The sequence below is a fragment of the Oncorhynchus keta genome, chromosome 20 (assembly GCF_023373465.1).
Source record: "Oncorhynchus keta strain PuntledgeMale-10-30-2019 chromosome 20, Oket_V2, whole genome shotgun sequence".
Classification (NCBI taxonomy): Eukaryota; Metazoa; Chordata; class Actinopteri; order Salmoniformes; family Salmonidae; genus Oncorhynchus; species Oncorhynchus keta.
The window spans coordinates 26814618-26838865 of NC_068440.1; the positions used below are offsets into that span (position 1 = coordinate 26814618).

General features: G+C 44.0%; 1 protein-coding gene across 1 annotated transcript; it reads right to left on the minus strand.

The window, feature by feature from the left end:
- Positions 1-16055, minus strand: LOC118371110 (cytochrome c iso-1/iso-2-like). Its single transcript, XM_035756433.2, has 3 exons — positions 16016-16055; positions 7241-7456; positions 1-1672 (listed from the first exon to the last, which is right to left on the minus strand). Exons 2-3 carry the CDS (start codon positions 7407-7409, stop codon positions 1527-1529), a joined length of 315 nt encoding a protein of 104 aa, XP_035612326.1. The 5' UTR covers positions 7410-7456; positions 16016-16055; the 3' UTR covers positions 1-1526.
- Between the last annotated feature and the right edge of the window lie 8193 nt (positions 16056-24248).

Sequence of the window (24248 nt, forward strand, 5' to 3'; positions counted from 1 at the left end):
TAAAAATTGACGGCCTTTATGGATGAAACCCATTTGAGAGAGTAGTAAACATTTCAGAGCAAAGCAGCAAGCATAATATGATAAAATCACAAATGTACAGCTCAGGACACATTTTAAATAGAAATAAATCAAATAATTACATTAAGAAGCGTGATGCTCAGCAAAGACATCGCTTGTAAAGTGGCTGGCGAAAGTAATCATCACCTTGGCATTTTTCCGATTTTGTTGCCATACAACCTGGAATTAAAATGGGGGCTTGTATCATTTGATTTACACAACATGCCTACCACTTTGAACATGCAAAATATGTTTTATTGTGAAACAAACAAAAAAACATATGACAAAAAAACAGAAAACTTGAGCGTGCATAACTTTTGATTGAATTCTAACTTGAGATCCCTGTACTCAAAAGTTTTGCTGAGATTTCACACATCAATGTATGTACGATGCACAAGCTCATATTACACATCTATCTCAAGTTAGGATCAACCCTACATGACTGAGAAAGATTCAGGCTTTTGCATTTAAACAGCTCTATTTTTATAATTCATTTGTTCAGAGTTTTCTGGAAAATTCCTCAACCGTAATTAGAAACACAACCACTTTCTTAGACCACAACCTTTTCTAAAAGAGACATCAACAAGAACAAAGTGACTATGCACATGCCTTAACAATAGAACAAGTATAAAACATTAACAGGAAGACAAATGAATACGAGTGGAGAATCCTCTCAGTATGTTCAGCCTCCTCCAAGATGAATGCTGTATGTTTGTTCATGTTAGTATATGGTAGTGTAAGGTAGTGTATCACAGGAGGCTGCTGAGGTGAGGAAGGCTCATAATAATGTCTTAAACGCACATTGGAATGGCACATGGAAACCATGTGTTTGATGTATTTGACACCATTCCAACTATTCCACTCCAGCCATTACAACAAGCCCGTCCTCCCTAAAAAAGGTGCCACCAACCTCCTGTGTATTGTGTGGTGGTGTGTATGGTTGTGTGTGATAGTGTGTATGGTAGTGTGTGTGGTAGCGTGTGTGTGTGGTCGTGTGTGGTAGTGTGTATGGCAGTGTGTGGTAGTGTGTGTGGTAGTGTGTGTGGTAGTGTGTATGGTAGTGTGTGGTAGTGTGTGTGGTAGTGCATGGTAGTGTGTGTGTGGTAGTGTGTATGGTAGCGTGTGTTGTAGTGTGTGTGGTAGTGTACAGTAGTGTGTGTTGTGTGTTTGTGTGTGTATTGAGGTGTGTCCTTGGGTGTGTCAGAAGAACATGTGTACCAGGAGTGGGAGTAAGTTAGCAGAGAATGACAGGTGTGTGTTAGAGAGGTGTGCATATATAGGAAGGAAATGTGTGTGTGTGTGTGTGTGTGTGTGTGTGTGTGTGTGTGTGTGTGTGTGTGTGTGTGTGTGTGTGTGTGTGTGTGTGTGTGTGTGTGTGTGTGTGTGTGTGTGTGTGTGTGTGTGTGTGTGTGTGTGTGTGTGTGTGTGTGTACAGTATGATATGGTGTGTGTGCATGTTGTGTGTCTGTCTACGAAGTGGCATCCTTTAAATAGGCTATCAGGTCCTCTCTCTCTTTCTTCTTCTTGATACCAGAAAAGATAATCTTGGTACCTGGGATGTACTTCTTAGGGTTCTCTAGATAGACCATTAGTGTCTTCTCCTCCCAGACTATACCTACAACAGAGGAACAGAGAGAGAGAGAGAGAGAGAGAATGAGAGACAGTGAGAAACATGGTTTGTAATGAAGATGTGTACTTATATGTACAGTCATGGCCAAAAGTTTTGAGAATGACACAAATAAGAGTTTTCACAAAGTCTGCTGCCTCAGTTTGTATGATGGCAATTAGCATGAACTCCAGAATGTTATGAAGAGTGAGCAGAGTAATTGCTATTAATTGCAAAGTCCCTCTTTGCCATGAAAATGAACTGAATCCCCCAAAAAACATTTCCACTACATTTCAGCCCTGCCACAAAAGGACCAGCTGACAACATGTCAGTGATTCTCTCGTTAACATAGGTGTGAGTGTTGACGAGGACAAGGCTGGAGATCACTCTGTCATGCTGATTGAGTTCGAAAAACAGACTGGATGCTTCAAAAGGAGGGTGGTGCTTGGAATCATTGTTCTTCCTCCTTCATCCATGGTTACCTGCAAGGAAACACGTGCCTTCATCATTGCTTTGCACAAAAAGGGCTTCACAGGCAAGGATATTGCTGCCAGTAAGATTGCACCAAATCAACCATTTATCGTATCATCAAGAACTTCAAGGAGAGCGGTTCAATTGTTGTGAAGAAGACTTCAGGGTGCCCAAGAAAGTCCAGCAAGCGCCAGTGCTGCCGGATCGGGGCACCACCAGTATAGAGCTTGCTCAGGAATGGCAGCAGGCAGGTGTGAGTGCATCTACACGCACAGTGAGGTGCAGACTTTTAGAGGATGGCCTGGTGTCAGGAAGGGCAGAAAAGAAGCCACTTATCTCCAGGAAAAACATCAGGGACAGACTGATATTCTGGAAAGGGTATAGGGATTGGACTGCTGAGGACTGGGGTAAAATCATGTTCTCTGATGTTTCCCCTTTCCGATTGTTTGTGGCATCTGGAAAAAAGCTTGTCCGGAGAAGACAAGGTGAGCGCTACTATCTGTCCTGTGTCATGTCAACAGTAAAGCATCCTGAGACCATTCATGTGTGGGGTTGCTTCTCAGCCAAGGGAGTGGGCTCACTCACACTCAACACATCCTCCGAGAGCAACTTCTCCCAGCCACCCAGGAACAGTTTGGTGATGAACAATGCCTTTTCCAGCATGATAGAGCACCTTGCCATAAGGCAAAAGTAATAACTAAGTGGCTCGGGGAAGAAAACATTGATATTTTGGGTCCATGGCCAGGAAACACCCCAGACCTTAATCCCATTGAGAATGTGTGGTCAATCCTCAAGAGGCGGGTGGACAAACAAAAACCCACAAATTCTGACAAACTCCAAGCATTAATTATGCAAGAATGGGCTGCCATCAGTCAGGATGTTGCCCAGAAGTTAATTGACAGCATGCCATCAGTCAGGATGTGGCCCAGAAGTTAATTGACAGCATGCCATCAGTCAGGATGTGGCCCAGAAGTTAATTGACAGCATGCCATCAGTCAGGATGTGGCCCAGAAGTTAATTGACAGCATGCCATCAGTCAGGATGTGACCCAGAAGTTAATTGACAGCATGCCATCAGTCAGGATGTGACCCAGAAGTTAATTGACAGCATGCCATCAGTCAGGATGTGACCCAGAAGTTAATTGACAGCATGCCATCAGTCAGGATGTGGCCCAGAAGTTAATTGACAGCATGCCATCAGTCAGGATGTGGCCCAGAAGTTAATTGACAGCATGCCATCAGTCAGGATGTGGCCCAGAAGTTAATTGACAGCATGCCATCAGTCAGGATGTGGCCCAGAAGTTTATTGACAGCATGCCATCAGTCAGGATGTGGCCCAGAAGTTAATTGACAGCATGCCATCAGTCAGGATGTGGCCAGAAGTTAATTGACAGCATGCCATCAGTCAGGATGTGGCCCAGAAGTTAATTGACAGCATGCCATCAGTCAGGATGTGGCCCAGAAGTTAATTGACAGCATGCCATCAGTCAGGATGTGGCCCAGAAGTTAATTGACAGCATGCCATCAGTCAGGATGTGGCCAGAAGTTAATTGACAGCATGCCATCAGTCAGGATGTGGCCCAGAAGTTAATTGACAGCATGCCATCAGTCAGGATGTGGCCCAGAAGTTAATTGACAGCATGCCATCAGTCAAGATGTGGCCCAGAAGTTAATTGACAGCATGCCATCAGTCAGGATGTGACCCAGAAGTTAATTGACAGCATGCCATCAGTCAGGATGTGACCCAGAAGTTAATTGACAGCATGCCATCAGTCAGGATGTGGCCCAGAAGTTAATTGACAGCATGCCAGGGCGGATTGCAGAGGTCTTGAAAAAGAAGGGCCAACACTGCATCAACTTCATGAAATTGTCAATTAAAGCCTTTGACACTTATGAAATGCTTGTAATTATACTTCAGTATTCTATCATAACATCTGACAAAAATATCGAAAGACACTGAGGCAGCAGACTTTGTGAAAATGTATATTTGTGTCATTCTCAAAACTTTTGTCCACAACTGGACAGCCAGTGTGTCAGTCAAATCAAATCAAATCAGTAGTATCTAACAATTCATAACAATACACACATCTCAAAGTAAAATCATTGAATTAAGAAATATATAAATATTAAGATGAGCAATGTTGGAGTGGCCTTGACCACAGTAAGGCTTTCTGTCCTATTTTACTGTTCAGGTTTCAGTTCCCACAGTAAGGCTTACTGTCCTATTTTACTGTTCAGGTTTCAGTCCCCACAGTAAGGCTTTCTGTCCTATTTTACTGTTCAGGTTTCAGTTCCCACAGTAAGGCTTTCTGTCCTATTTTACTGTTCAGGTTTCAGTTCCCACAGTAAGGCTTTCTGTCCTATTTTACTGTTCAGGTTTCAGTCCCCACAGTAAGGCTTTCTGTCCTATTTTACTGTTCAGGTTTCAGTTCCCACAGTAAGGCTTTCTGTCCTATTTTACTGTTCAGGTTTCAGTTCCCACAGTAAGGCTTTCTGTCCTATTTTACTGTTCAGGTTTCATTCCCCACAGTAAGGCTTTCTGTCCTATTTTACTGTTCAGGTTTCATTCCCCACAGTAAGGCTTTCTGTCCTATTTTACTGTTCAGGTTTCAGTTCCCACAGTAAGGCTTTCTGTCCTATTTTACTGTTCAGGTTTCAGTCTCCACAGTAAGGCTTACTGTCCTATTTTACTGTTCAGGTTTCAGTTCCCACAGTAAGGCTTTCTGTCCTATTTTACTGTTCAGGTTTCATTCCCCACAGTAAGGCTTTCTGTCCTATTTTACTGTTCAGGTTTCATTCCCCACAGTAAGGCTTTCTGTCCTATTTTACTGTTCAGGTTTCAGTTCCCACAGTAAGGCTTTCTGTCCTATTTTACTGTTCAGGTTTCAGTTCCCACAGTAAGGCTTTCTGTCCTATTTTACTGTTCAGGTTTCAGTTCCCACAGTAAGGCTTACTGTCCTATTTTACTGTTCAGGTTTCAGTTCCCACAGTAAGGCTTTCTGTCCTATTTTACTGTTCAGGTTTCAGTTCCCACAGTAAAGGCTTTCTGTCCTATTTTACTGTTCAGGTTTCATTCCCCACAGTAAGGCTTTCTGTCCTATTTTACTGTTCAGGTTTCATTCCCCACAGTAAGGTTTTCTGTCCTATTTTACTGTTCAGGTTTCAGTCTCCACAGTAAGGCTTACTGTCCTATTTTACTGTTCAGGTTTCAGTTCCCACAGTAAGGCTTACTGTCCTATTTTACTGTTCAGGTTTCAGTCTCCACAGTAAGGCTTTCTACCCTATTTTACTGTTCAGGTTTCAGTCTCCACACTAAGGATTACTGTTATATTTTACTGTTCAGGTTTCAGTCTCCACAGTAAGGCTTTCTACCCTATTTTACTGTTCAGGTTTCAGTCTCCACACTAAGGATTACTGTTATATTTTACTGTTCAGGTATCAAATCAAATCTAAATTTAGTTGTCACATGCACCGAATACAACAGGTGTAGAATGCCTTACCGTGAAGTGCTTACTTACAAGCCCTTAACCAACAATGCAGTTCAAGAAAGAGTTGTATTTGACAGTCTATAATGCCTGTCCAGACATGTAGCTCCATCTGACAGTCTATCCTGCCTGTCCAGACATGTAGCTCCATCTGACAGTCTATCCTGCCTGTCCATACATGTAGCTCCATCTGACAGTCTATCCTGCCTGTCCAGACATGTAGCTCCATCTGACAGTCTATCCTGCCTGTCCATACATGTAGCTCCATCTGACAGTCTATCCTGCCTGTCCATACATGTAGCTCCATCTGACAGTCTATCCTGCCTGTCCATACATGTAGCTCCATCTGACAGTCTATCCTGCCTGTCCATACATGTAGCTCCATCTGACAGTCTATCCTGCCTGTCCATACATGTAGCTCCATCTGACAGTCTATCCTGCCTGTCCAGACATTTAGCTGTATCTGACAGTCTATCCTGCCTGTCCATACATGTAGCTCCATCTGACAGTCTATCCTGCCTGTCCATACATGTAGCTCCATCTGACAGTCTATCCTGCCTGTCCAGACATGTAGCTGTATTTGACAGTCTATAATGCCTGTCCAGACATGTAGCTGTATTTGACAGTCTATCCTGCCTGTCCATACATGTAGCTCCATCTGACAGTCTATCCTGCCTGTCCAGACATGTAGCTGTATTTGACAGTCTATCCTGCCTGTCCATACATGTAGCTCCATCTGACAGTCTATCCTGCCTGTCCAGACATGTAGCTGTATTTGACAGTCTATCCTGCCTGTCCAGACATGTAGCCCCATCTGACAGTCTATCCTGCCTGTCCAGACATGTAGCTGTATCTGACAGTCTATCCTGCCTGTCCAGACATGTAGCTGTATCTGACAGTCTATTCTGCCTGTCCAGACATGTAGCTGTATCTGACAGTCTATCCTGCCTGTCCAGATATTTAGCTGCATCTGACAGTCTATCCTGCCTGTCCAGACATGTAGCTGTATTTGACAGTCTATCCTGCCTGTCCAGACATTTAGCTGCATCTGACAGTCTATCCTGCCTGTCCAGACATGTAGCTGCATCTGACAGTCTATCCTGCCTGTCCAGACATGTAGCTGTATTTGACAGTCTATCCTGCCTGTCCAGACATGTAGCTGTATCTGACTGTCAGACTGTAAGACATAGTGGAAATGTACCAGTGCTCCACTAATGACAATCACACACTGCTACTGTACATTACTTCATTGGTATCCACTACATGAGATATTGTCAAACCATTCCTCTTATGATTATCTTGCGTTGGACTAGTAACCGAAAGGTTGCAAGTTCGAATCCCCGAGCTGACAAGGTACAAATCTGTCGTTCTGCCCCTGAACAGGCAGTTAACCTACTGTTCCTAGGCCGTCATTGAAAATAAGAATTTGTTCTTAACTGACTTGCCTAGTTAAATAAAGGTTAAAAAAATAAATACAAAAATCTTATGATAGAGAGAAAGTGTCATCCATACAGATGTGCTAATTATGAAAATTGACACTGACACACACCACACACACACACACACACACACACACACACACACACACACACACACACACACACATACCGAGTGACCCTTACCCTTGTTGGTGTTGGCCTGTGTGTAGGAGTATCCAGGTGACTGTCCTGTCTTCCGGCCAAACAGGCCCCAGAGGTTAGGTCCCACCTTATGTCGTCCCCCCTCATCCACCGTGTGGCACTGGGAACACTTCTGGACAAAAGCCTTCTTCCCTTTCTCTGTGTCCCCCATTGCAACTTGCTCTCTGTCCTGGACAGAAAGAGAACTCTGCTGTCTGCCTAAATAAAACAAAGGTTGAGTAGCAATTATGGAAACAAGCTACATTTAGTGTAGTTACATGTAGCCTCGTGACACCAATATATAACCTATGGTATGCATGTCAGGATATGTGTCCTCGATTAGTACTGACATGTCCCATTTCTCCCAATGATGTCACTATATTTTGTGTGTGGAACATTTTCGCCCCTTGCACAGTGGAGAACCCAATTATTAACCAGCCTGGTCTAATAGACTAGACGTATTATAGTAAATGTAAATCCAAATTACTCAAAATAGTATGATATGTTATGTTTGGTATGGTTACATAAGACATAAGGTTACTTAACTCTTGTGTTGTCTTAACATTCTGTATACTCCCCTTGTCCCAAGGGTAAAAAATGACCCGCCTTCTATAAACTCCTAAAATATAGCAGCTTAATTGAATTTTAAACCCCAAATCTATTTTGCATGAAGAAACAACCTGTCATTCATCACAAACTTCATGAATGTCTGGGTTTTCCCTCTTCACAGTGCAGGAAGACTGCATTTAATCAGTGGACACCACTCGTTTTTATTACAACACACCTGTAATAATTTATTTATTTACTAAAGCAGGGGTTTATTATTATTATTATTTATAATTCACCATTCCTGATAGATAATCATAGTAAAAATTCCCTGTCTTGGGTCAGTTACGATCACCACTTAATTTTAAGAATGTGAAATGTCAGAATAGAGAATGATTTATTTAAGCTTTTATTTCTTTCATCACATTCCCAGTGGGTCAGACAGAGGTCTACATACACTCAATTAGTATTTGGTAGCATTAACTTGGGTCAAACATTTCGGGTAGCCTTCCACAAGCTTCCCACAATAAGCTGGGTGAATTTTGCCCCATTCCCCCTGACAGAGCTGGTGCAACTGAATCAGGTTTGTAGGCCTCCTTGCTCGCACACGCTTTTTCAGTTCTGCCCACAAATGTTCTATAGGATTGAGGTCAGGGCTTTGTGATGGCCACTCCGATACCTTGACTTTGTTGTCCTTAAGCCATTTTCTCTTGAGGAGTTGCTTCAATATGTCCACATATGTCCACATATCACGATGCCATCAATTTTGTGAAGTGCACCAGTCCCTCCTGCAGCAAAGCACCCCCACAACATGATGCTGCCACCCCCGTGATTCACAGTTGGGATGGTGTTCTTCGGCTTGCAAGCCTCCCCATTTTTCCTCCAAACAAAACGATGGTCATTATGGCCAAACAGTTCTATTTTTGTTTCATCAGATCAGAGGACATTTCTCCAAAAAGTACGATATTTTTCCTCATGTGCAGTTGCAAACCGTAGTCTGGCATTTTTATGGCAGTTTTTGAGCAGTGACTTCTTCCTTGCTGAGCAGCCTTTCAAGTTCTGTCGATACTGTGGATATATATACTTTTGTACCTGTTTCCTCCACCATCTTCACAAGGTCCTTTGCAGTTGTTCTGGGATTGATTTGCACTTTTCACACCAAAGTATGTTCATCTCTACGAGACAGAACGTGTCTCCTTCCTGAGCGGTATGACGGCTGTGTGGGTGTTTATACCTGCGTGCTTATACCAGGAAGTCTTGCTCCCAGAAAGACTTAATAACTTCTTTGCTTTGAGGACAATACAGTTTCACTGACACGGCCCGCTACCAAAACCTGTGGACTCTCCTACACTGCAGCCGACGTGAGTAAAACATTTAAACGTGTTAACCCTCGCAAGGCTGCAGGCCCAGACGGCATCCCCAGCCGCGTCCTCAGAGCATGCGCAGACCAGCTGGCTGGTGTGTTTACGGACATATTCAATTAATCCTTATCCCAGTCTGCTGTTCCCACATGCTTCAAGAGGGCCACCATTGTTCCTGTTCCCAAGAAACCTAAGGTAAATGAGCTAAACGACTACCGCCCCGTAGCACTCACTTCCGTCATCATGAAGTGCTTTGAGAGACTAGTCAAGGACCATATCACCTCCACCCTACCTGACACCCTAGACCCACTCCAATTTGCTTACTGCCCCAATAGGTCCACAGAAAACGCAATCGCAACCACACTGCACACTGCCCTAACCCATCTGGACAAGAGGAATACCTATGTGAGAATGCTGTTCACCGACTACAGCTCAGCATTTAACACCATAGTACCCTCCAAACTCATCATCAAGCTCAAGACCCTGGGTCTCGACCCCGCCCTGTGCAACTGGGTACTGGACTTCCTGACGGGCCACCCCCAGGTGGTGATTGTAGGTAACAACATCTCCACCCCGCTGATCCTCAACACTGGGGCCCCACAAGGGTGCGTTCTGAGCCCTCTCCTGTACTCCCTGTTCACTCATCAAGTTTGTGGACGACACTACAGTGGTAGGCTTGATTACCAACAACGACGAGACGGCCTACAGGGAGGAGGTGAGGGCCCTCGGAGTGTGGTGTCAGGAAAATAACCTCACACTCAACGTCAACAAAACAAAGGAGATGATTGTGGACTTTAGGAAACAGCTGAGGGAGCACCCCCCTATCCACATCGAAGGGACAGTAGTGGAGAGGGTAGTGAGTTTTAAGTTCCTCGGCGTACACATCACTGACAAACTGAATTGGTCCACCCACACAGACAGCATTGTGAATAATGCGCAGCAGCGCCTCTTCAACCTCAGGAGGCTGAAGAAATTTGGCTTGTCACCAAAAGCACTAACAAACTTTACAGATGCACAATCGAGAGCATCCTGATGGGCTGTATCACCGCCTGGTACGGCAACTGCTCCGCCCACAACCGTAAGGCTCTCCAGAGGGTAGTGAGGTCTGCACAACGCATCACCGGGGGCAACCTACCTGCCCTCCAGGACACCTACACCACCTGATGTCACAGGAAGGCCATAAAGATCATCAAGGACAACAACCACCCGAGCCACTGCCTGTTCACCCTGCTATCATCCAGAAGGCGAGGTCAGTACAGGTGCATCAAAGCAGGGACCGAGAGACTGAAAAACAGCTTCTATCTCAAGGCCATCAAACTGTTAAACAGCCACCACAATCATTGAGTGGCTGCTGCCAACATACTGACTCAACTCCAGCCACTTTAATAATGGAAATTGATGGAAATTAATGGAAAACTGTATCACTAGCCACTTTAAACAATGCTACTTAATATAATGTTTACATACCCTACATTACTCATCTCATATGTATACGTATATACTGTACTCTATATAATCTACTGTATCTTGCCATCTTTATGTAATACATGTATCACTAGCCACTTTAAACTATAGCACTTTATGTTTATATACCCTACATTACTCATCTCATATGCATATACTGTACTCTATAACATCTACTGCATCTTGCCTATGCCATTCTGTACCATCACTCATTCATATATATTTATGTGCATATTCTTTATCCCTTTACACTTGTGTGTATAAGGTAGTAGTTGTGGAATTGTTAGGTTAGATTACTCATTGGTTAATACTGCAATGTCGGAACTGCACAAGCATTTCGCTACACTCGCATCAATATCTGCTAACCATGTGTATGTGACAAATAACATTTTATTTGATTTTGATTTGATTTGCGTACTATTGTTTGTACAGATGAGTGTGGTACCTTCAGGTATTTGTAAATTGCTCCCAATGATGAACCAGACTTGTGGAGGTCTACAATTGTTTTTCTGAGGTCTAGGCTGATTTCTTTGGATTTTCCCATGATTTTCCCATGATGTCAAGAAAAGAGGCACTGAGTTTGAAGGTAGGCCTTTAGATACATCCACAGGTACACTTCTAATTGACTCAAATTATGTCAATTAGCCTATCAGAAGCTTCTGAAGCCATGACATCATTTTCTGTCATTTCCAAGCTGTTTAAAGGCACAGTCAACTTAGTGTATGTAAACCTCTGACCCACTGGAATTGTGATACAGTGAATTATATGTGATATAATCGCTCTGTAAACAATTGTTGGAAAAATGACTTGTGTCATACACAAAGTAGATGTCCTAACCATCTTGCCAAAACTATAGTTTGTTAATTAACAAGAAATTTGTGGAGTGGTTGAAAAATGAGTTTTAATGACTCCAACCTACGTGTATGTGAACTTACTTCAACTGTATGTACTGTACAATGAGGAATTAAACTGCAAAATACTAGTCTTCTCCCATTTTTCAACCATTGCCCCCACCCACAAGGTGTGGGAAGCACAACAATAAATAATATTAAAATACGATAATAGATACAAAACAAAAACATGAAGAACATAAATCCATCAACTCTAATTAGCACATGTAGGATAGTATGCAAGTGTGTGTGCATGGACTTTGCAGATATATTTCTCACATGTGCAGCACATAGTGTTTGTTTTACAGTCCTTCTTTGGGGGGAAAATTGACAGATCCTTCTCTTGCCTGTCCCAACCGCAGCCTCAGGTGGATCAGGACAAGATTCAGACCCCTGAACAGCTTTCACAAGCGCTGCAGAGGTTGCAGTGCGGGGGAGGCGCTCCCTTCTTTGAATCTGTGGGATTACAAGTGTCTTTCCCAGCTGCTCCAGGAACACCCTCTTGATCCGCTTATCAGGCTTCCAGGTAGGGTTGATCTTGTTCCATATCACAAAGGCATTGTATGAGGACACATCAGTGATGTTATGGAAGATGACCAGGGGCCAGCAGGCAGACAACCCCCCTGCAGCTATGAGTTCCAATCATCTTGTCCAGGTTGTCTACACCTCCTTTGTTGTGGTTCTGGTCCAGGATGATGGCTGGCTTCCTGTCCTCACGATCACTGATCTCAGCCGTTTTGTGCAGTGTGCTCAGGAGGACCACATTCTTGTTTCTCTTTGGGAGGTAAGAAACTAGAGTGGTGGTGGGGGGGTGAAGGCAAACTTTGATAAGAAGGCCTCTCTCCCCCTTGTTGCAAGTAGTGCAGGGGGATATCAGGCTTGTTCTTTCTAACTGTGCCAACCATGGTGATCTTCCTCTTCAGGAGATGCTGGCTGAGTTCAATCAGTAGCACACATAATCTAAATGTGTCATTGTGTGTGTGTGTGTGTGTGTGTGTGTGTGTGTGTGTGTGTGTGTGTGTGTGTGTGTGTGTGTGTGTGTGTGTGTGTGTGTGTGTGTGTGTGTGTGTGTGTGTGTGTGTGTGTGTGTGTGTGCGTGTGTGCGTGTGTGTGTGTGTGTCTTTGTGGTTTTTGACCATAAGACATTCTTTGTACCCTGGTGGTGTACAGCTTTCATGGAAATATGAACAAAGGTGATGTTTCACTTTTTCTAATGTTGTGATCACTCTAGGAAAAGTAATTAAATTTCAAGTTGAAAAAATATAATTTAGGGGGTTTTCTCTGCTGTTAAACATAGTGGAGGGTGAAAGGAGGGTGGTTAGTCGGGTGGATAGGTCAGTATAATGTAAATGTTTAGCATGTGTGTTCAAATCTCAACATGGACAATTTTAGCTTATTAGAAACTTTATAACTACTTACTACTTTTATCTACTTTGCAATTGCTTAGCATGTTAGCTAACCCTTCCCCTAACCCTAACCTTAACTCTTCAACCTAACTCCTAACCTTAACCCTAACCTTAACCCCTAACTGTTACGCCCTGGTCAAAGTATTTTGTGTTTATCTTTATGTATTGGGTCACGCCAGGGTGTGGCATGGGGTTTTTGTATTGTGGTGTGTTTTGTCTTGGGGTTTTTGTATATTGTGGGATTGTAGCTTAGTGGGGTGTTCTAGGTAAGTCTATGGCTGTCTGAAGTGGTTCTCAATCAGAGGCAGGTGTTTATCGTTGTCTCTGATTGGGAACCATATTTAGGCAGCCATATTCTTTGGTTGTGTTGTGGGTGATTGTCCTGAGTGTCTTGATGTCCTTTGTGCTGTGTTAGTTGACACAAGTATAGGCTGTTTTCGGTTTTCGTTTCGTTTATTGTTTTGTAGTGTTTTTTGTATTGATTCGTGTTATGTTTGTCTGATTAAACATGGATCGCAATCTACACGCTGCAGTTTGGTCCGACTCTCCTTCACCATATGAAAACCGTGACAGAATCACCCACCACAAACGGACCAAGCAGCGTGTTAACAGGCAGGAGCCACAGGAGAGGCAACAGAAGCAGCTGCAGTTGGAGAGGCTGCACCACTTGGAGAATTGGACATGGGGGGAAGAACTGGACGGAAAAGGACCCTGGGCTCAGCCTGGTGAATATCGCCGCCCCAAGGAAGAACTAGAGGTGGGGAAAGCGGAGAGGCGCTGGTATGAGGAGGCAGCACGGCGACGCGGATGGAAGCCCGGGAGTCAGCCCCAAAAATGTCTTGGGGGGTGGCTCACAGGGAGTATGGCTACGCCAGGTAGGAGACCTGCGCAAACTCCCTGTGCTTACCCGGGGGCTGGAGAGACCGGGCAGGCACCGTGTTATGCTGTGGTGCGCACGGTGTCTCCAGTGCGGGTGAATAGCCCAGTGCGGTATATTCCAGCTCCGCGTATCGGCCGGGCTAGATTGAGCTTCGAGCCAAATGCCATGAAGCCGGCTCTACGCCTCTGGTCCACAGTGCATCTCCTTGGGCCGGCTTACATGGCACCAACCTTGCGCTCGGTGTCTCCGGTTCGCCTGCAAAGCCCAGTGCGGGCTATTCCACCTCGCCGCACTGGCAGGGTGACCGAGAGTATTCAACCAGGTAAGGTTGGGCAGGCTCGGTGCTCAAGAGCTCCAGTGCGCCTGCACGGTCCGGTCTATCCAGTACCACCTCCACACCCCAGCCCTCCGGTAGCAGCTCCCCGCACCAGGCTTCCTGTGCGTGTCCTCGGTCCAGTACCACCAGTGCCAGCACCACGCATCAGGCCTACAGTGCGCCTCGCCTCGCCTCTCCTGCGCTGTCGGAGTCTCCCGCCTCTCCAGCGCTGTCGGAGCCTTTCTCCTCTCCTGCGCTACCGGAGTCTCTTGTCTGTTCAGCGCAGCCAGAGCTGCCAGCCTGCATGGAGCAGTCAGAGCTGTCAGTCTGCAAGGAGCTGTCAGTCTGCAAGGAGCTGTCAGTCTGCAAGGAGCTGCCAGTCTGCAAGGAGCTGCCAGTCTGCAAGGAGCTATCAGTCTGCAAGGAGCTGCCAGTCTGCAAGAAGCTGCCAGTCTGCAAGGAGCTGCCAGTCTGCAAGGAGCTGCCAGTCTGCAAGGAGCTGCCAGTCTGCACGGAGCTGCCAGTCTGCACGGAGCCGCCAGAGCTGCTAGTCTGTAAGAAGCCGCCAGAGCTGTCAGCCTACATGGAGCAGCCAGAGCCGCCAGTCAGCGTGGAGCAGTCAGAGCCGCCAGTCAGCATGGAGCAGCCAGATCTTCCAGATCTGCCAGTCAGCCAGATTCTTCCAGATCTGCCAGTCAGCCAGAATCTTCCAGATCTGCCAGTCAACCAGGCTCTTCCAGATCTGCCAGTCAGCCAGACTCTTCCAGATCTGCCAGTCAGCCGGGATCTGCCAGAACTGCCAGTCAGCCAGGATCTGCCAGTCGGCCAGGATCCACCAGTCGGCCAGGATCCGCCAGTCAGCCAGGATCCGCCAGTCAGCCAGGATCTGCCAGTCAGCCAGGATCTGGTAGATTCATCAACCTGCCTGAGCTTCCTCTCACTCCTGAGCTTCCTTTCACTCCTGAGCATCCTTTCACTCCTGAGCTTCCTTTCACTCATGAGCTTCCCCTCAGTCCCGAGCTTCCCCTCAGTCCCGAGCTTCCCCTCAGTCCCGAGCTTCCCCTCAGTCCCGAGCTGCACTCAGTCCCGAGCTGCCCCTCAGTCCCGATCTGCTCCTCAGTCTAGTGGGGTTCTGGGTGAGGACTACTAGGCCATGGTCGGCGTTGAGGGTGGACTATTCAGGGACGCGAGGAGAGGGGACTGGGACATTGACTGAGTGGGGTCCGCGTCCCGCGCCGGAGCCGCCACCATGGACAGACGCCCACCCGGACCCTCCCTGTTGCTTTGAGGTGCGTTCGGGAGTCCGCACCTTAGGGGGGGGTTCTGTCACGCCCTGGTCGAAGTATTTTGTGTTTATCTTTATGTATTGTTAAGGTAAGGTTTGAAGTTTTGGAAAGGCTTAAAACATAAATCTCAAAACACAACTTTTTATTGCTGGATTCGAACTAGAAACCCTTGGAATCAGAGGCAGATGCTTATGCCCTAGCAAACAGAAACGTATCTGAAGGAGCAGCATCCTCCCCAACATCCTCCGACATAAATGGGCAATGAATACTGACTTGTATCCTTGGTGACCATACAAAACATAACATATCACACTAAATGGAGTATCTCTTATTTAGTTACAGAATAATGTGAAATGCTTTGAGACCATGTTGAGTTAACGCCCACTTCAGGTAGGAAAATACCAAGTATTTAATCCGGAAAAAATGTTGTATCCAGAGAACTATATAGATATTCACAAAATGTTGTTTCGGTTTCGACTGAAGGCTACAAAAACAGAGAGAATAGGAAACACCTACAATTGATAGTTGTTGGTAAGTTTTGAATAGCACAAACTCCAAAAAAACAATGAATAGATAATAGTTATCTAAATGTTTTCATGAAGAGGTAAAGGCAACAAACAGAAGCTCACCTGTTGGAAGATGAAAGTGTGTCTGATTCTCAGGTAAATTACCCCACCTTTAAAAAGTGTGTCAGAAACTTGACACAGTGCATATTCTGTACCGTCTCGTGGCTACGCCCCCAAGAAAACCCATTAGTATTGGAAAGTAGAGCTGCCAAACACAACTTTCTCAAATTTCACGACGATCCCTGTTGAATAATCCATGAATCACCATGCTGAAAAAAATATATTTTATAAGCGCATCGATTGAGCAATATATTGGAAGCGATGCCAGCTATGCGAGTCACACCCATTTCCTATGGTAAGCCTATTAAACCTATTGAATAACTGAAACAGTTGTAGGAATAATAGACTTGTGTTAAACATTGGAAAACTAAGATATAGCAGGCAGAAAAGGGACTAGAAATTGGTAGCTATTAATGTTTGCAACCAAATGATTATATTAATTTTAATATAATTAATATTAAATATTTTGTTGACAGTAAAACAAATTAACGAGTCTTTGTTTATTGTACTTTGTAAGGTATCTCTCTTCATGTAGAAGGAAACCTCACAGCTAGATGTTTGGAATGTGTGTGTGTATATGTGTGTGTGTACGCACACGTTTGTGTGGGTGTGTGTGCATGTATGTGTGTGTGCTATACATTAGCCTCAGTTATGGAAGTAGAATGACTGTCGCCTGTCAGTGACATGGCTGTCACAACGTCGGTACTGTAGAACGAGTCCTGAATCTCCAACAGAACCGATTGGGACCCAAACATCCCTCAACCCCCACGGCTCTTTTGCCCCAACCCCCACTGCCTGTACCCCTCCTTGTTCCCCTCCAGGGAAGCTCCCCTGTACCCCTCCTTGTTCCCCTCCAGGGAAGCTCCCCTGTACCCCTCCTTGTTCCCCTCCAGGGAAGCTCCCCTGTACCCGTCCTTGTTCCCCTCCAGGAAAGCTCCCCTGTACCCCTCCTTGTTCCCCTCCAGGGAAGCTCCCCTGGATCACTCCTTCATCCCAGAACCAATGTAGCAACAACAAACAAAAAATCTTTGCGACCTGTAATGAAACGGCATATATAGGATACATTTAGTACCTCTACAGGGGTGTATTTCATTATTGCGACAAAGGATAATGGAAACGGTGTTTTTCTAATTAATTATGATTTGCCGAATCATTTTGAAGGTATGCACATGATGTCATCACATAGGGTACTATGGGGTAAATAGCCCCCTCTAAGAGCAATGTCTAATTTCTGACACAAAAATGCAACGTTTGGAAAAACATTGGTATGTGGAGGAAGATCAAGTTCAGGCAAATAAACTATAAATTTAAATAAATTGCTACCGTTTACACTTTTTGAGTTATTTCATGAAATATTGAGAGACATTTTTCAGTTACCCGATGGGAGAGATGCCAATTGAAAAGCGCTGTCTTAAAAACGTAGATAGCTATCTAGTTATATGACATACAATGCTGTGTAAAATAGCTAAAAAGCTACCGCTTCCGTCAAGCCATCTACGCATACAGTTTGACACATACGTTTGATCAATCCAACATATGCCTCACCCCGAACGCACTGCAACTGCCTGTTTGATCAATCCAACATATGCCTCACCCCGAACGCACTGCAACTGCCTGTTTGATCAATCCAACATATGCCTCACCCCGAACGCACTGCAACTGCCTGTTTGATCAATCCAACATATGCCTCACCCCGAACGCACTGCAACTGCCTGTTTGATCAATCCAACATATGCCTCACCCCGAACGCACTGCAACTGCCTGTTTGATCAATCCAACATATGCCTCACCCCGAACGCACTGCAACTGCCTGTTTGATCAATCCAACATATGCCTCACCCCGAACGCACTGCAACTGCCTGTTTGATCAATCCAACATATGCCTCACCCCGAACGCACTGCAACTGCCTGTTTGATCAATCCAACATATGCCTCACCCCGAACGCACTGCAACTGCCTGTTTGATCAATCCAACATATGCCTCACCCCGAACGCACTGCAACTGCCTGTTTGATCAATCCAACATATGCCTCACCCCGAACGCACTGCAACTGCCTGTTTGATCAATCCAACATATGCCTCACCCCGAACGCACTGCAACTGCCTGTTTGATCAATCCAACATATGCCTCACCCCGAACGCACTGCAACTGCCTGTTTGATCAATCCAACATATGCCTCACCCCGAACGCACTGCAACTGCCTGTTTGATCAATCCAACATATGCCTCACCCCGAACGCACTGCAACTGCCTGTTTGATCAATCCAACATATGCCTCACCCCGAACGCACTGCAACTGCCTGTTCAAAGCAGTGCTGCAAGGCAAATGCAGCGTTTCATTTATTCTGATGTACCAAAATGACGGTGTGATGGAAGTGTTAGTGGAGACTGTACTCACATTAAACATTGGCTAAATCAGAAATCACCTTCACATTTCTATCTCGGAATCTGTAATGCTTTAGCTTTACACATTTAGTACAGTCCCTTTAAAAAAAATGTATTTGAGTACATGTAATATATCAATATTGATTGACTTTAGGTTGTTATTGATTGATTCTAGGTTTGTTGTATTTTATAAGTACTCAGGTAGGATGTTTCCTCTGTAGCCATAGTGGAAGTGTCCCTTGCGGGTGTCTCAGTGTATTCTGGGACCAGGAAACGGGGGTGTCTCCCTTCTCTCTGCCGGGGACTTCCCAGCCTGTGCGGAGGAAGCCTACAAAGTGCACTCTTCATGTGAGGCAATACTTCTGAATGTGAACTCCAGAGACCTTGCTAGCTACAATGTATACTCCTCTGGAGACTCTGCTGCAATACACCCTTTACAGTAACAGGTTGAGCAAAAACTGGTTGAATCAACAGTGTTTCTACATCATTAAAAAATCATCTATGTGATGACATTGAATCAATGTGGAAAACTGATTGCCTTTGCAGAAAATCATCTATGTAAGGGAATTTCTGTCGTTTTTTCACCTAACTTTTATCCTAAATCCAATGTGTTTTTTTGTGTGTTTTTTTATTAAATGTTGAATTCACGTTAGTTGACAAATCAAAACTAAACGTTGAACTGACATCAGTGCCCAGTGGGAAGTGATATGACCCCACACTCACATGGTCTAGCTATTACACTGACCTATCTATCATTAGCTAAGTACTGTGCTTGACTCGGATTGAAATAGATGCCAGTACTTATTTTGGGAGGGAGCTCTCACGAGAGGTCGCCGTCTCATATTAACGGTCCAGTGAATCACTTGAGACCCCCTCTGTCGCTCTCTTTGCCTTGCCAGACTCCCTGTAGCCCGGCCAACAATGACCCCGGCCTGTGTTCACTTTCATTTTTCCCAAAATCTTTTTTAATTTTATTGTCTACATCTCTTCACAATGTTGATCATGGTGAATATAATGTATGACACCATTCACACCGCGGCTCCATTATGAGTTCATCAGATGGTAAAGATAGGCCCTGGTGTAATGTATCATATTAGCTACACTACATGACCAAAGGTATGTGGACCCCTGCTTGTCGAAAATCTCATTCCTAAATAATGTGCATTAATATGGAGTAGGTCCCCCCTTTTCTGCTATAACAGCCTCCCCTCTTTTGGGAAGACTTTGCACTAGATGCTGGAACATTGCTGCATGCTTTCATTCAGCCACAAGATTATTAGTGAGGTCGGGCACTGATGATGGGCGTTTATGTCTGGCTCACAGTCACCGTTCCAATTAATCCCAAAGATGTTCGATAGGGTTGAAGTCAGTGTTCTGCGCAGGCCATTCAAGTTCTTCCACACCGATCTCGACAAACCATTTCTGTATGGACCTGTCTTTGTGGTCCTTCTGTAGCTCAGTTGGTAGAGCATGGCGCTTGCAACGCCAGGGTAGTGGGTTCGATTCCCGGGACCACCCATACGTAGAATGTATGCACACATGACTGTAAGTCGCTTTGGATAAAAGCGTCTGCTAAATGGCAAATATTATTATAATATTATTTGTGCATGAGGGCATTGCTGAAAGAAAAGGGCCTTCCCCAAACTGTTGCCACAAAGTTGGAAGGATGGAATAGTCTAGAATGACATTGTATGCTGCAGCGTTATGATTTCCCTTCACTGGAACTAAGCCCGAACCATGAAAAACAGCCCCAGACCATTATTCCTCCTCCACCAAACATTACAGTTGCCACTATGCATTGCGGCACTTAGCATTCTCCTGGCATCCGCCAAACCCAGATTAATCCGTCGGACTGGCAGATGGTGAAGTGTGATTCATCACACCTGAGAAGGTGTTTCTACTGCTCCAGAGTCCAATAGCATCAAGCTTTACACCACTCCAGCCGACACTTGGCATGGCGCATGGTGATCTTAGGCTTGTGTGTGGCTGACAAACAGTTATAGTGCTGACATTGCTTCCAGAGACAGTTTGAAACTCGGTAGCGAGTGTTGCAACAGAGGACAGACGATTTGTATGCGCTTCGCGCTTCAGCACTCACCTGTCCTGTTCTGTGAGCTTGTGTGGCCTACCACTTCGTGGCACAGCTGCTGCTGCTCCTAGAAGTTTCCACTTCACAATAACAGCACTTACAGTGGAGCGGGGCAGCTCTAGCAGGGCAGAATTTTGAACAATTGACTTGTTGGAATGGTGGCATCCTACAATGGTGCCCGTTAAAAGTCACTGAGCTCTTCAGTAAAACCATTCTGCTGCCAGTGTTTGTCTATGGAGATTGCATGGCTGTGTGCTCGATTTTATACACCTACCTGAAATAGCCAAATCCACTAATTTGAAAGGGTGTCCATATACTTTTGTATATACACAGTGTAGTGTATACCGATATACTACATGTATGATGTATTGCTGTTTGATAGGCTACACTGCTGTTTCAAGAAGTGGAACTTTGAGAAGTTGACATTTGGTAGACCACATTCAGGACCTGTCTGTGGTGCTGAAACGAATCAAACAAATGGCATCCAAATCAATGGTATAATCGGTATAGTCATTTTAATCTGTGCTTTACATGATTAAGTAACAATATGGCACCAACTTAACAATATTCATACATTACATAGGCTATTAGATAAATATGAGGGAAAGCCAAAAAGCCACGTTGTGGAAACAGCACGCTCTTCTGTGGTGTCAGAAGTCATTTAAAGTTCAAAAGAGTAAATCCAACTTCGACCTCTTCACAATATGTTACAAATTTGCAAAATGTATATGTTATGAATTCCAATTTGTTGTTGCTAACTTCAGCTAGGGGTTAGAGTTTCTTCTTCCTCTGAGCCAAAATCATAATATAATAGTCTTGATGCCGGAAGAATGAAAATATATTTACATTTTGAAATCATAGGCTTATAGACAAGTAATGTTGCCCCATCCAAAAGTCAATATTGTATCTAATCTTTTTTCCATCAGCTACTATTTTTATAGTCAGTCATTATACCAAAAACATCATTATGCAACGTGGTCTCAAAGCCTTTTGTATTATTCTGAGACACTCCATTTAGTATGACATGTTTCGTTTCATATGGTGTGTATTCATTTGTGGATGTCCATCATCCATTTCGTATCATATGTTACGAATTTGCAAAATGTAAAATCTGTCACAAATTTGCAAAAGGTATGAAATGTTAAATGTTTGCTAGGGATGGCTAGGTGGCAAATGCTAACATTAGCTAACTGGATAACGTTTTCAATATGTTATGAATTGCAATTTGTACAATATGTTGTGAATTTGCAAAAGTACAATATGTTACAAATTTGCAGTGTATGATATGTTATGAATTCCAATTTGTTGTCGCTAACTTTAGCTAGGGGTTAGATTTGGTGTTAAGGTTAGGGTTAGGAGTTAGGTTAAAGGGTTAAGGTTGGGGTTAGGGTTAGGGAAAGGAATAGCTAAAAGGGTTAAGGTTAGGATTAGGGGAAGGGTAAACTAACAAGCAAAGTAGTTGCAAAGTAGGTAAAAAGTAGTAAGTAGATTTACTCTTACTATGTTATGTCTATGAGCCCAGTCTGCATTATATGTAAATGTAGGCCTACCTAATGTTCACATTTGGCACGGGTTCAGACATGCGTGAATAAAAGGCCAAGGCTCGGAAAGGATAGCTGTGGTAGAACTCATTCCTGCTGAACCTCGGTGGCAAGGTGGCAGAGGGCACTGTCCCGATCCGGGGACATTCAATACATGAGATCATAAACGTTGCAACAGACCCCTGTGCTCTTCCAAACCGTTGTGGTAAATTGAGGGTGGATTTGGGTGAGTGCGTGTCATCAGGTTGGGAGTTCCGGCCGAAGCGCAGTGGGAGGTTGGCGTGAAGGTGTAAAGGTTTGACCGGTGACGGGGAGAGTCGGACCATGGTAGGTGCTGAGCTGACTTTTCCGCTGGTTGGTGCTACGTTGATTTTGAAATCATCCACCTCGAGACTCCGTAGTATTTCATTGTTCGTCTGAAATCAAAACGCAGAAAAACACATGAAATATTTCATCCCCTTAATTTTTTTTTATCTGTGAATAAAATGTAGAAAGAATTAGAAAAAATATATATTTTACATGTAGCCATTAAGGCCAGATTGTGTTTTAATTCATGGTGTGCATCATTGTCAGACTGATAGCCTATCAGAACAGGATAGAGCACACAAGAAAAACATAGGCTAGCATTTTCTGTCCATTATAAAGATTTAAATTAGTAGAACATTTAAGATGTTCATACACAGGATCATTTAGCTATTTCATTTAGAATTTTAGGGCGCAATAAGTATCACCCAAACATATTTTTGAAGTATTTGATGAAACATTGAATTGGATCTTTCCACTATTAGCCCATAGAAATGCATTGAATAATAGGTTCATACATGGTTAAACAGATGGTCAAACGGGAGTATGTTTTGAAGTGTCTGTCCAATATCTGAGAGATACAATACAAGAAAGATCAGATTTGAAAAAATGTATTGACCCATATTTAACCCCTTTTTTTGGCACTAAATTTCAGTATACTATATGTCTCCTGGTCTGACAAACATCGCTGCAGCTGTGCCACCTTCCACTGCAGATGCGAAAGGAAGACATAGGTGGATGCATTGGATTGAAACGCAGTCCATGCAAACAGATATCTCTACCTTTAACTGACTGATTTAGAATGTTTATTTTGTTATGCTAATTATTAGATCTCCACGGGGGGACTCTAAGGGGTTAAGCCTACGTTTTCCTGTTTTCTCTGCTTTTATTACTTACTTTATGCTTCTTGTAAGTGCTCATTCAGCACTATGAGCTGCAATTATTTACCTTTTTTTTAAATGAAGTTTACTATGAAAATAATAATTATTTAAGATGCACTATGCAGAAATCTCTCTGCCATTTCCTGGTTGCTAAAATAGTTTGCCTAAGTTCAGTTTATGTGACAAAAATGAGCTAGTGTAGTGTAGAGAATCATTATACCATCTAAACCGCTGTGAAATATATTTCCCATAACCAAACATGTTGTATTTTCAGCTGTTTGAAGCTGGTGTACAAAACAAAGTAAAAGACGCAAAAACAAAACTTAAGAAGGGAAGCATAGAAATAGTGCATATAGAACATATCCACAGCTTCTTAGACTTGCTTTCACTATAACGCACATTTCTATGTGAATTTGGTCTGGTTGCTAAATAGTTATTGTCACTTTAAATAGCAATAATATAGGCTATCAAATAGCAGTCTCTTAGTAGGCCTACTTTATTATCTAATTTACATAAAGATGTATTTCGCTACATTTTGCATATTTTTTTCAAGATCCCTATAGCCAACACTACTACTTTAGAGGTCATTTTGGGTGTAGGTTTATGCTTACCTGAGGATGCTGTCGCTGTCTGGTGGTGTGTCTGTTGTTGTCGTCGGTCATGGACATTCTGTACACCCCAGAGTCAGAGGCCATCACCCCTTGGAACTCCACACATCCCAAAATAACCAAGGTGAATATCACCATCATCATAGTCGCAGTGGCAGGAAGCATCTTGTCTCAGTGGAACACTGAGTACAACACTTATAGCCTCTCTCCTTGACCGTCACCTGCTCTTAAAGGGTGCACACACACACACACACACACACACACACACACACACACACACACACACACACACACACACACACACACACACACACACACACACACACACACACACACACACACACACACACACACACACACACACACACACACACACACACACACACACACACACACACACACACACACACACACACACACACACACACA

Coding starts and splice junctions, on each gene's coding strand:
- LOC118371110 (XM_035756433.2), bottom strand. CDS start 7,409: ATGGGGGACACAGAGAAAGGGAAGAAGGCTTTTGTCCAGAAGTGTTCC. Junction 1,673..7,240: donor ACAGGCCAACACCAACAAGG/GTAAGGGTCACT, acceptor CCTCTGTTGTAG/GTATAGTCTGGGAGGAGAAG.